The sequence below is a fragment of the Antennarius striatus genome, chromosome 22 (genome assembly GCF_040054535.1).
Source record: "Antennarius striatus isolate MH-2024 chromosome 22, ASM4005453v1, whole genome shotgun sequence".
NCBI lineage: Eukaryota > Metazoa > Chordata > Actinopteri > Lophiiformes > Antennariidae > Antennarius > Antennarius striatus.
In genome coordinates this window covers 7,387,593-7,399,960 of record NC_090797.1, presented here as the reverse complement: position 1 = coordinate 7,399,960, position 12,368 = coordinate 7,387,593, and the positions used below count along the sequence as shown (strand labels likewise).

General features: G+C 39.9%; 1 protein-coding gene across 1 annotated transcript in view; it reads left to right on the top strand.

Moving 5' to 3' along the window:
• Window positions 1–11,436, top strand: part of sema3c (sema domain, immunoglobulin domain (Ig), short basic domain, secreted, (semaphorin) 3C) — a 34,625-nt gene extending 23,189 nt beyond the window's left edge. Inside the window, exons 7-18 of the mRNA XM_068306868.1 lie at window positions 467–586; window positions 698–840; window positions 924–1,038; window positions 1,548–1,617; window positions 2,959–3,103; window positions 3,875–4,097; window positions 5,360–5,448; window positions 6,043–6,084; window positions 6,319–6,476; window positions 7,293–7,360; window positions 8,608–8,738; window positions 9,775–11,436. Of these exons, the coding sequence (XP_068162969.1) occupies window positions 467–586; window positions 698–840; window positions 924–1,038; window positions 1,548–1,617; window positions 2,959–3,103; window positions 3,875–4,097; window positions 5,360–5,448; window positions 6,043–6,084; window positions 6,319–6,476; window positions 7,293–7,360; window positions 8,608–8,738; window positions 9,775–10,200 (1,730 nt within the window). The 3' untranslated portion in view covers window positions 10,201–11,436. The remainder of the gene's footprint in view (window positions 1–466; window positions 587–697; window positions 841–923; window positions 1,039–1,547; window positions 1,618–2,958; window positions 3,104–3,874; window positions 4,098–5,359; window positions 5,449–6,042; window positions 6,085–6,318; window positions 6,477–7,292; window positions 7,361–8,607; window positions 8,739–9,774) is intronic.
• The last annotated feature ends 932 nt before the right edge of the window (window positions 11,437–12,368 follow it).

The window sequence follows — 12,368 nt, the reverse complement described above, 5'->3', positions numbered from 1 at the left end:
GATTCAAGGTCAGGCAAAGCTAGGAAGGCATAGATTCAAGACGAGTCTCAGATCGGAAGTCATGTCTGGCCTCAATAAAGGGAGCGCTTCGTATTCCTCATCATCTCATCTCCTCATCTCTCATGTGGTGTCAACACTTGCTCCTGAGAAAGCTATCTTGGATGTGGGCCACATACTCATTATGCTCTGTGAACATGTTCCACCTCCTCCACAACACGTTGTCTGGAACTGATTGATGATGAAGTGAGAGTCAAGAATGATGAAATGAATGACACTGCTCAGGAGAGCAGGACACACAGACCTTAAAACCCATTCACAGAACAATCCTGACATCATTTATCAGGATTACGACAACATGTAGGTTCCTGGAAGAACTCTTGCTTCTCTTTATATTTTGTATTCCTCAGTATGTGAGCATGTTGTTGATTTGTTGTGTGTGTGATTGTGTGTGTGTTTATTCCTCCAGACCAAGAGCTATTCTCAGGCATGTACATCGACTTCATGGGGACAGATGCTGCCATCTTCAGGAGTCTGACCAAGAGAAATGCTGTGCGGACAGACCAACATAACTCTAAGTGGCTTAGCGGTCAGTACACACACTAACACACGCACACACACACATACACACTTCCCCTGTGATGTCATTGATTGGGCCATAACCTGCTGAAATATCCATGTATCTCTTTCCTTAATCCAGAGCCAATCTTTATTGATGCCCACCTGATACCAGATGGAACCGACACCAATGACTCCAAATTGTACTTTTTCTTCCGTGAGAGGCTAACTGATAACAGCGGAAATACCAAAAATATCCACACTATGGTGGCCAGAGTGTGTCCAGTACGTGCCCTGATCTGCACGTAAATTAATCTATAGTTTATGTTTTGTGTTCTTGATTTTCTATTTGCAATTTTTGCTTTTAGAATGACATTGGAGGACAACGGAGCCTGGTGAACAAATGGACGACCTTCCTGAAGGCCAGGATGGTTTGCTCAGTTCTCGAAGAAGACGGCACTGAAACTTACTTTGACGAACTGGGTTAGTGAAGTTATTAGGTTTTATGGACTCTTTGTATTTGTTCAGCGAGTTTCAAGCCCCATATTATTTTCATGCTCCGTGAAACAAGTTTAAAACAAACATATTTGTAAAAAAAGAGATGTGGCCAAAGACATGCAGTAATCCCTGAACACTCATGATTTTCCCAGAGTTTCCAGTGATTGCTTTCTCCATAAACAGTCCATGGATCTTCCTTTGTTTGGTCTGGATTGGAGGTGTAACCTTTTCATAACAACTGTTCTGCTGTTTTTGGTTACTTTGCATTCATTTATGTGCATAATATTACAGTCCTTTCTCCGCCTTAAAGCTTTTGGGATCTGCTTTTCCATTCGGTTCATCATACCGGACCATCTGTCAACAGCTGTGCTTATTAACTCATTGCTTTTTTTCGATCTCACCTGCAGATTCAGATCATCCAGGATATAGGGAATTAGTCGAAGGTATTACATGTGCATTTGCTTGTGTGAGGACATTCATGTTTTCCCTTTCAGAAAGTATGTTTTTGCTGGAAACCGATCAGCCCAAGAGCCTCTTGGTGTTTGGAGTCTTCACATCCACAAGGTAGGACCAACTATGACTCGGCCAGCTATTACATTCCTGCAGGCCTCAGTGGCTGTGTAAATCACAGACTAGATATCAGCAGGAGGGGATGTGCATGTGCTAAAAGGAATGTTCTATACATATGTCATGTGTCATTTGGCAGGAGCGGCACGAGGAGCCAGGGATGCTCTTCCCTATCATGACAAGAAGATAAATAATTTATTGTTGGACATAGGATGATGTTTCCTAAATGTACTTAATTGTTGCATTTAGGTAGAAATGCACAATCTCTGTTTTTGTTGTGTTTTCTCCTCAATCTCAGGAATCTGAATCCCAATGCATTATGGTCCACATGCCTACTTACTCTTGAACTTGTGCATTTTTATAAAGCTATGTCTTTCCAAATATCAAATTTTCACATGGGAAGAAAAACAACCACGTTTTGCTTTTATGATCATAAATATTTGACTTAGCTTTGTTAATGGTTATGGGTTACAAGATGGTGGGTGGGCACAGATCAGAGAAGAGAAACCATTGCATTTTGGTGCAGACCCAGGATTTTTTAAATTACTTTCCCTATAACTCCCCATACTCTTGCGAAATTCATAAATACATGCTGAACTGATTTGCACAAAAAGGGTGGCGGGGTGGGGGGTTGGGCATCGGTCAGGCGAACTAAACAGTCACATTCATTTTTTTCAGCCATGGCAGAGTAAGTTATTCCACTATTATTTCTTATTAGGGCTATTAAATTGATAATGAGCGTCATTTTTAAAATTCACAGTAAAACAAAAGCCACTCATACTGTCGTTTCTCCGCAAAATCCAATTAACTCTTCTCGTTCAAAGCCAGCAGGTTTGCATTAAAAAATAATAGACATTTGATCTGTGTGTTCTGATGTCTAATTGAGTTCGTATGGTTAACCCGGGGTGACTGCCCAGGCCGCTGACCCACCTCAGGATCACAGAGGGGCTACAGTGGTATATCCTGCCTCAGTGAACAAGGCCAAACCAAACAGTGTGGTCCTTGATGTGTCTTAAAACTGTTATTCCTATCTGAAAACTGCTTGTGCCTCCATCTATGCACAATAGGCTCCTGTTACCCTTTCCAGCAAAGTTTCTTTTATGTTACTAAGGAGTGTGGTATTAAATGACTGAGAAAACCGCATCAAATCAATGAGGGGGAAATGATTGAGCTGTCCCCACTAGAGAGAAGAAAAAGTTCTACCCAGAGCGAATGACTCACACACCCTGATCCTGATAAACAGCTCCAGAATACAGTATATAAGTTGGGTGTTTCTGGAGGTTTTGAGCAGCGCTGTTCCCAGTTTGTTTCATTAAAATATGCATCTCATGTCCTCAGCTCCGTGTTCAAAGGCTCAGCAGTGTGTGTGTACAGCATGGCCGACATTCTCACCGTATTCAACGGGCCCTTCGCTCACAGAGAGGGCCCCAGTTTTCAGTGGATGGCTTTCCAGGGGCGCATCCCTTATCCGAGGCCAGGAACTGTGAGTTAACAAGAAAACCATTCATTCATTCATTCGTTCGTTCGTTCGTTTGTTCATTCATTCACTCATTCATGCATTCATTTGTTCGTTCATTCATTCATTCATTCATTCATTCATTCATTCATTCACTGGTTATGATTCTAAAGCTAGCATTTTTATAAAATATACATCTTAACGTTGCACATTTCAGAATATATCAGTCTCATTATTAAAAAATAAATCTATAATATAAAATATTTAAGAGACTTTTGTTATTAAAGGAATGACTGCACAACACATTCAAAGACAATCAGCAGCTGAAGTTCATGTCCGATTGCGTAACATAGTAAGAAATTTATGAATTGTAGAAATACATTTTTTATAGTAGCTAAACTCTATAAAAATATGTCACTGTAATAACAATCATCTGTTTTAATCAGGCTAATTATTTCAGTATATATTTTTCCCATCACAATTTCTGGGGTATAGCTGTATACCCAGTGTAGAATAGACAGTCTTGTATTTCTTAAACCTGTAAGATTACCAAGAAGATCACTGACTTTATTGTCCATTCTTAAACCTTTAAAAATGGTTTCAATATTTCCTTTTAATTACAGAAATCAGTAAGGATGTAATGTTAGTAAATGTTTTATTTTTTAATGCAGGTCCACTGTGTTTTCTCAGTCAATTATCTAAATAAAGTTCAATACCACGTTGTTAACGTTCAGTTAATGCATCAAGTCTGTTGATCATGCTATACAAATGATTCTACACTTTGCTTTGATCTTCCAGTGTCCTGGTGGGGCCTTCACCCCTGACATCAGGACGACTAAGGAGTTCCCAGACGAAGTGGTGACCTTCGTACGGAACCATCCAATCATGTTCAACCCCATCTACCCAGTAGGGAGGAGACCTCTGGTGGTTCGGACCAACACAGACTACAAATACACGTCAGTGGTGGTGGACCAGGTCATGGCGGCGGACGGCAACTACCAAGTGCTGTTCCTTGGCACAGGTACGACTACAGACCCATCGCTGCTGATCATTCATTACAACAATTACTTTATCAGATTGTGATATATAAAGAGTTAGAGATACAGAAATAGAAATTCATTGGTCAGATATCTTGTCTTTGTTGAAATGTGCAGCATAGTGCTAATTTCAGCCAGTGCTAATGTCAGCCAGTCATATTCAGAATTTCTCTTTTTGCCATCCCTGATCACAGGACAGTGGCTGGATATCTGTAAATCTCGTCTTATCAGAAAGAGACAACAGAAAGATTAAGGGTAATTGAGTTCTTTCAGAGTCTGCAGTACAGAAAAATGCACAAAAGACAACAAAACTGCATTAGTACTTTCCAATTTGAAGCAGAGAGACACTCTAAATTAAGAAATAGGATACAAAGAAAGCACAACATCCATTAGATACAGGAGACATCACTGACGGGTAAATGACAAGTTTTTGTTGAACCCCATGGTATATAATAGAAGAGATAGTGTGGTGCAGCTTGTCCAGTACATGTAACACACTATCAGTATCATTATAGTTCTAAACAAATCACAAAATCATTAAACATGACGTCAAAAGAAAGGATATCCACAGGTGTTGAAATAATTTTGCTCGTCTCCACCAGATATCGTCATTTGCATTTTGAAATGAGCTGCATTAAAAAGATCAATGTACACCCGTTCCTTCTGCAATTACAACACAGCGGTTAAGTAGAATAACGTGTGTGTGGGTGTACATAATGATACACCTATTCACCTCCACTTGCATGCTGCTCAGGAATTCTCTTGCAGCTGCTTGTGTTTATCACGAGACATCTCCCGCCTGGTTTCTTAAAGAAAAGCCAGTGTTGTCTGAACCATATCTGAGCCCAGACACTTTACTCTGTCTCAGGGATCAGGGATATACTATTATCAAGCTCTTCCAGAATCTCTTACCACAAATCTAACTCTTTTTCTCTACTCTACTGCTCCGACTCCCAGGACAAAAACAACCGCATTGATGATGGTAATGTTACATTTGTGCCTTTGTCCTCCCTTGTGCGAGCTTAACAGCTTCCATTCCCACTCCTGCCACAACAGATTTTGCTGCAAAAACTGGCTATCATGAGTTATTCAAAAGGAAACATTGGCAAAGGGAGACTGACTTGGATTGCTTTTTTCTTTCGTATTCCAGTTTCAGACATGTCTAGAAAAAGTCATATGTGTTTTGCACAGCTATGAAATATGTCTGTATGTTACAGCTCATGACTAGTTTGCTTTCTGCCCCAAGACAAGGGTACGGTTCAGAAGGTGATTGCATTGCCGAGCAATCATTCGCAGCATGAAGATCTGATCCTGGAGGAGCTGGAAGTATTTAAGGTCTGCTGTTTTTTTTCTCTCCTCTTTACTTTTTGTTCCACTTTCCACCTTTTGTCCTCAGAAATGAAAGGCAGGGAGGAGGAGGGAAAACTTGGCTACTACACAAAAGAGAGGGGGCAGACAGACAAAAGGGTGGCATTCAGGAGATGGATGTTCTGCAGTGTAGCGCAGCGTTGACTGATGAGAAACATGCTTACGGACTGGAAGGGTCTGGTTGTTGCCCTGAATGAACCATAAGCTGTTGTGTGTTATAAGTGTGATCAATGTGTGATCAAACGTAAAGGCCATGGCCACTGCACTGAAGCAATTTATTCTCCAACGCCAGAATATATTTTTATCTCGGCAGTAAAAGGCATCTGGAAAGAACCTGAGCTGCACGGTTACTTTTTATGTTGAGGCATTTTCAATAAAGAACCTTTTTAAGAGTACAAGATAATTATTTTAAATTAGGGAAATACACTCATTTGCATTCTTACTTAAAAATTGAAAAGAAGATCAAAGTTAGGTTCATGTCTGTATGTTAAGCTGCAATTAAAAGCCCCGAACAAAAGGTCAAAAAAAATTGTTACAAATGATATTTGTGCTCATTTACAGAATCAGGCTCCTGTTACAAACCTACAAATATCTCCCAAGAAAGTAAGTGTCCTTTGTCCAACTTTGCTCCCCTCATATCGTTGAACCCAACTTTGTTTTTTTAAAATGTTCTTCAATGTCAATACATGAAACAGAAATCCCCTGTGGATAATAACCTTCCCAAACGCAAGGAAATAAGATGCTGTAATTGTTTCTGCCCTCTGCCTCATTTTCCTGTCAGCCGGCCACTTATTAAGACAAACAGGCGGTCTGACATTTGAACTGTTTACTTTACAGCAACAGCTGTACGTGAGCTCGGAGTTCGGGGTCTCGCAGGTCTCCCTGCACCGTTGCCACGCTTACGGCTCGGCCTGCGCTGACTGCTGCCTGGCCAGGGACCCCTACTGTGCTTGGGATGGACTCAGCTGCTCCCGCTTCTATCCCACCGGAAAAAGGTACACAAAGTTTGACAGTTTCAGGGCTCATTGGCGCAGTTTTATGTCAGGATTTAGTGACTTTTTATATTATGCAAAAAGGAATCTCCATTTGGCGATCTTAAAAAAACAAGGTTCTTCACTCGTTGGGATTATTATCACATCTATTCAAGACTTTCACAAATGTTTAAATAAACATTATCATAAAGCAACCTTCTGGATGATACACACACATTTATTGGCTTTTGGTCAATTATGCCTATTTTTTTATTTGAATCCAAAATTTTCTATTTTTAATGAACGTTAAACATGGTATTAAAAAAATAAAAGCACCACAGCGCACAACAAAATCAACAACAAAAAATAAAACATGAATGGAATCTATCAAATATTTTATGGTAAGCCACATCACAGATTGTGCTTCACTTTTCCCTCCGTCCATCTAGACATAACACAGACACCAGCTTACAGTGCTGCTTTGCCCCCTGAACCGGTTTGTCTCTGGTCTGTTTCAGGACCAGCTGCTCACCTCCTGACATTCCAGTCAAATGAAGGTCAAGTTTAGTTTGATCACGGAACAAAAGCAGAGTGCCTGCTTTCCCTGCCGAAAATGTGTCTGAAATGTGTCGGGTGTTTATATGCTCTGTTCCTCAAGCTGTGAAATATGACTGTACACCACCAAGTGGAATTGCAGTCAGACTTTCCTCATGTTGTTTTGGCACTTACTGTACCCTCCACAGTTTTAATATGAGATGAACATGTGAGGAGGATGGCTGTGATGACTTTGTATGCATTTAACTTTTCTGTAATTACATTCAACGTTTTGTTTTATTGTAGGAGAAGCAGAAGGCAGGATATAATCCATGGAAATCCACTCACTCAATGCAGAGGATTCAATCTTAAAGGTAAATAAACTATAGGGGTGAAAGTCCTGGTTGAATTTATGATCTTTCTTTGTTAAGATCATGACCTATGATCTAAATCAGTCATGATCTATATTCATAAGATCACACAACCCAAAGCGGATCTATATTTGGAGTACTTTCTCCCCCAAAATTTGCATCTTTTCATGCAACTTTGCTTATCTTATAGAAAACTATCCCGGAAACTAAATACAGACAACCTTAACAAATAATAGCAGATAACAGGAAAAATCAGATATACTTCCAAGATGTTAATGAAACTAAACAGAGCTCAAGGCGAAGTAAACACTCAACTGATATTTCTTGGGTTTACAGAAACACAACTTCAAACCACACAGGCACTCAGAAATAATATGGACAGGTATCTCTGCAAACACTCAATAGTCAAGACATGTGGGCCATCAGCCCAACTGTCCTTTTTCCATCCAGTTTCACGGTAAACTAATCTCTAGTAGAATACCATTTTACAGACAAATTAAATTTTTTGCAATTAGATTTTGATGAATGTTTGATGTTTGAATATGTTTGACGAATTGCATTTTGTTATGTGTTGTCAAGTTTTTTGTTTTTGTTGTTATTGTTTTATGATTAATAAAAAGAATGTACAAAAAAAGAAAAGATTTTGATGAAGAAACTGTTGCACTTGTTTCTTCCCAAATTTGTAGCTGTAGCTTGTGCCAATCCGTGTGTGTTTGCTGTGTGGCAACATCCTTTGTGAAACCTCACATTCCACCGACAGGCTGCAAATTAATGTGAGATTTTATTCTCCAGAGAGTTCCATTTCCATTTTACATCTCTCAGGGAATCAACCATATGCTCACTACTACCAATTAGTCAGGACCCTGTCACACATCGGGCTAAATGATGAATGAATCGTTTACTTTCAGAAAAAAAAAAAAAACGACACGCTAAAAGAGATTTCATTGAATTGGTCTGATGCATAAATGTTGCTTTGTTAGTATGTTGAAACTGAATACGTGGAGTGTGGTTGTGCTGCAGGTGTTGGGCTAAGCTTCGTGTCAACATTTCAGTCTATTTGGAGCTTCAGACAGATTTGAGTCCATCTGTGAGGTTTGTGTCTGTCAGCGAGTGACGTCTGATGTGACTCCATTGACTGTGTGTGTGTGTGTGTGTGTGTGTGTGTGTGTGTGTGTGTGTGTGTGTGTGTGTGTGTGTGTGTGTGTGTGTGTGGGTGTGTGTGTGTGTGTGCGTGTTGTGTGTGTGTGCAGCCTACAGAAATGCAGTGGAGATGACGCAGTACGGCGTGCAAAACAACACCACCTTCTTGGAATGCTTTCCGAAGTCTCCCCAGGCATCTATCCGCTGGCTCATTCAGAGGGACAATGACAGGAGGAAAGAGGTCAGTTTGATATTTAGAGAGGTCAAAGGTCTACGTCACAGCCCACCCTGACTCATACGCGGCGAGTCGAAGCAGGACCACGAACACAGTGAAAGTCCATTAGAGATATGACTCAATAAAAGTAATTTTTTATGATTTATCTGCAGCTGCACCAGTGTGTTGGTCTCAGTTGTTAAATGTTACATCACACAGGGATTGTATCACCGGAGATATGATACTTAATGTCAGCAGAGCATCCTAATAAGCTGTGAATGATATAAACCTTTGACTAATGACTCGATTCTCAGAGGGGAAATATTTTACATCCTTTACATGCTTCAAAAGGCTACGAAAAGATTAAATAACGCCAAGCTAGAGAATGGCTGCTTAATAAAAGACACATCTTTTATGGATTTGGCTCCTGCCTCTGTGGAATCAACTCAGACTAATGGCCACTTTATAGCTTTCTTGCCCTCTCGAGCAGAAGTTGGCCTTAAAATAAATCACTTTAGATTCTTGGTCTATTATCATCTGAGTCGTCTCCTTACTAAAGCCTGGCCGATTTTAAAGTAGTCAGTGGAAAGGGAATATATGGTGTTACATTAACTGTGTGAGTTTTATTTCATTATTTTAAATTAATGGGGCACTTCATTCTCTCCTGGCAACTCCTCCTTAGATAGGCATCTCCACATCTAGGCATTCAGTAATTGCATTTTTAATATTTCAGCTAACTATAGCAGAACAATTGCAAAATGCTGTCTTTGAATAGCAAATTTCAAACACATCCAATTAAATGAGCTTTAAACAGGCACATATATACAGTATATATAGTTATCATTTATAGCTATTAAGAAACTTAACAAGTGTTAATATTAGTTTTACAAGAGGTCAAATCTGCAGCTTTACAAACACCTCCATCAAAGCAAAATCTGCATTTCAAACAAATCTGCATTTAGAATTTATTTGATCTTTTCCTGTTCTATGTACCTTTTCCTGCTCTCCATGCTACAGCCTGTGTTGATAGAGTCATGACATAACCTAATTGTGTTAACCGCAGGTGAAACTGAGCGATCGTGTCATCTCCACGGAACACGGCCTCCTAATCCGCTCCATCCAGCTGTCCGATCAGGGCCTTTACTACTGCCTGACCACGGAAAACGGCTTCAAACGCACCGTCGCCAAGATCCGCCTGCAAGTGCTTAACGAGGCCATGGTGAGCGTGCTGTCGGACAAACGGCAGTCGCCGTGGGCCTGGGCCAGCTCGCTTCACCCCAAGGTCCTATTGGCAGCCTTCAGTCCGGCAGAAAGCCTGGCCGTGCAACAGTACTGCAAGGAGAGGAAGGAGCTGCAGAACCTCCAGCAGAGGCAGCAGCAGCAACAACCCCAGCCGCCTGGCTCTCTCAGGGGGGACCTGGCCAAACTGAAACCACTGCTGGACCGAAGGAAGAGCCGTAACCGGCGCTATCACCTCCCGGAGGTCTGACGAGGGGGGCTGGCTGCTTCAAAGACTGTTTCCAGAACCTCATTTCCGAACTCTCATCTCATGCTACAGAGCTGCGCTGCAGACATACGTACGGTAGAACGAGGTGTGCACAGGGAGTTGTGTCCGTTTCTCACATTTAGACGATGTGACCACATGGCTGGGACATACACACATGTTCACAGGCACCCACAAGACATTCAACACTAACTGTGGCCCTGATAATGGTTCTGTGGAATGATAAAGCTTTAGATAATACACCTACTATACAGCTACGAGCTTCTGTAGATATTTGAGTGGAAATTGGACAAATACAAGGTCATTTAAAATCACAACAGAGGAGATTGATGCATGGTTAGCAGCAAGTGCACTCTCAAAGTATTAAACTTGTATTTTAAGGGATACTTCTTGATATTTACATCGAACTAACATCATTGTCTTTCCTCTGTGAAATGGCCTGTAGGGGAATAAAAAGTCTAATTGTACAGGGGGAAAAACAGGTTTTCCTTCTTTCGGGGTGACAGTCACACACTGAATGCAAGCAGTATTGTATTTTACAGTGTTATAAGTTGAAATGTGGTAACTCCAGTAAAACCTTACTTCCGGAGCCCAAACATAAATAATAAGATGCAGAGAAGATGCACATGAATGCATGGAAGAAAATGGACATCACTGTAACTCGTCTGCATATTGTATCATATTTCTCTAGTATCTAGCACAAAGGCATGTTCGTAGAAATTCATGAGTGACGCGTAGGGTCTCTCACTCGTCTTCTTACTTACTACTTGGATGATCTTTGAGTCAACAAAGTAGCAGAAATATGGAGTTTACATTATACGGTACAGTGCAAGCTACAACATTATCCATGACAATATCCGTCCTTCGGATCCACATCGTCTGCAGCAGTGTGGACATATTTTAATTCGTTATTATCAGTGAGATAGCGTTTGAAATCAGTCGATATATGTGAATACACTCTTTTCAGAAGCCTTGTTAATGTAGATAGAGATTATTTGTTGCTTATGTACAGACCGTTTTTTGATTTAACCTTTTAATTTAATGTTGTGCGTAGTTTGGTGAAAATATGTTTTCATCATGTATATAATTTTGACATCTTTTACCAACCATGATTGTATCTGCAAATTGCAGATAGACAGTATTATGTCTACTTTGAGAAAAGACTTTTTACTTGTACACTCATGCAGCTGTATGCTCGACGTTTAATAAAACTGTTTGACCAGCATCATGTCGGAGTTGTGAGACATACAGTGTGTATATTTATTAATTAATGTCATGATCGTCCAGCCAAATCTTTTCAAATCTTTTCCACTATTTTTCAATTGCGTAATTTTTACAAAAACAATCAAATGTTAAAACAGTGTGTAGTGAATTCATTAAGGAGATTGTGAGGGGATTTTTTCTTTTTGCTAAGATAACAAACTAAGAACAGTGGCTTCTTTTAACCACAGTGAGCGATATTGAATGTCATCAAATGAGACATTCACATTTTTTAAAATGATAAAATGACATTTTCACAGGATTTTTATAGAACAAGTTCTGTCAATTTGAAGTAATTTATGAGTTTAGTAGTTTTAGAAAATCCTGCTTTACAAAGGTTTTCAAACTGCAACAACAAAAACAAAAAGTGTCTGTTTCAATACCTTGTGAGGCAGTCCTGTATAAGAGCAACATTCAGAATGAACAGTAAAATAGAGAATAAACTATTTTTTTTAAAAAGGGTCATTTAAATCCCATTGAATCAAAGACAGGCATCCTGCTGTGCAGAAATATTGCTTTATCGTCAAAAAAAATCCAAGTACCATTCATTACCACATTAAAATCATGCCTCTATGTATCACTCTCTGATTCATGGAGAACTTGAGGCGAAGAGGAAACCAAATGATTATGCTACTGCTACTGGTCCTTTGCTTCATCATCAACAACTGATTGAATAACTACAGCTATAGGAATGGGACACCCAATGAAAAGTTTCTTCTTCTTTTTTTAACTTTTATTCATTTTGACACCAGTTCAGCAAAAGGTAAGATTTGATATTAGATTCATGTACATTGTATTTCATAGAATGTCAACCAAACGTCCGCTTCAGTGTGATTTCATTACCAGGCAGTAAAGGGGAGCCTTCACCTGGTTTCTCCCGTAGAAATCCCTGA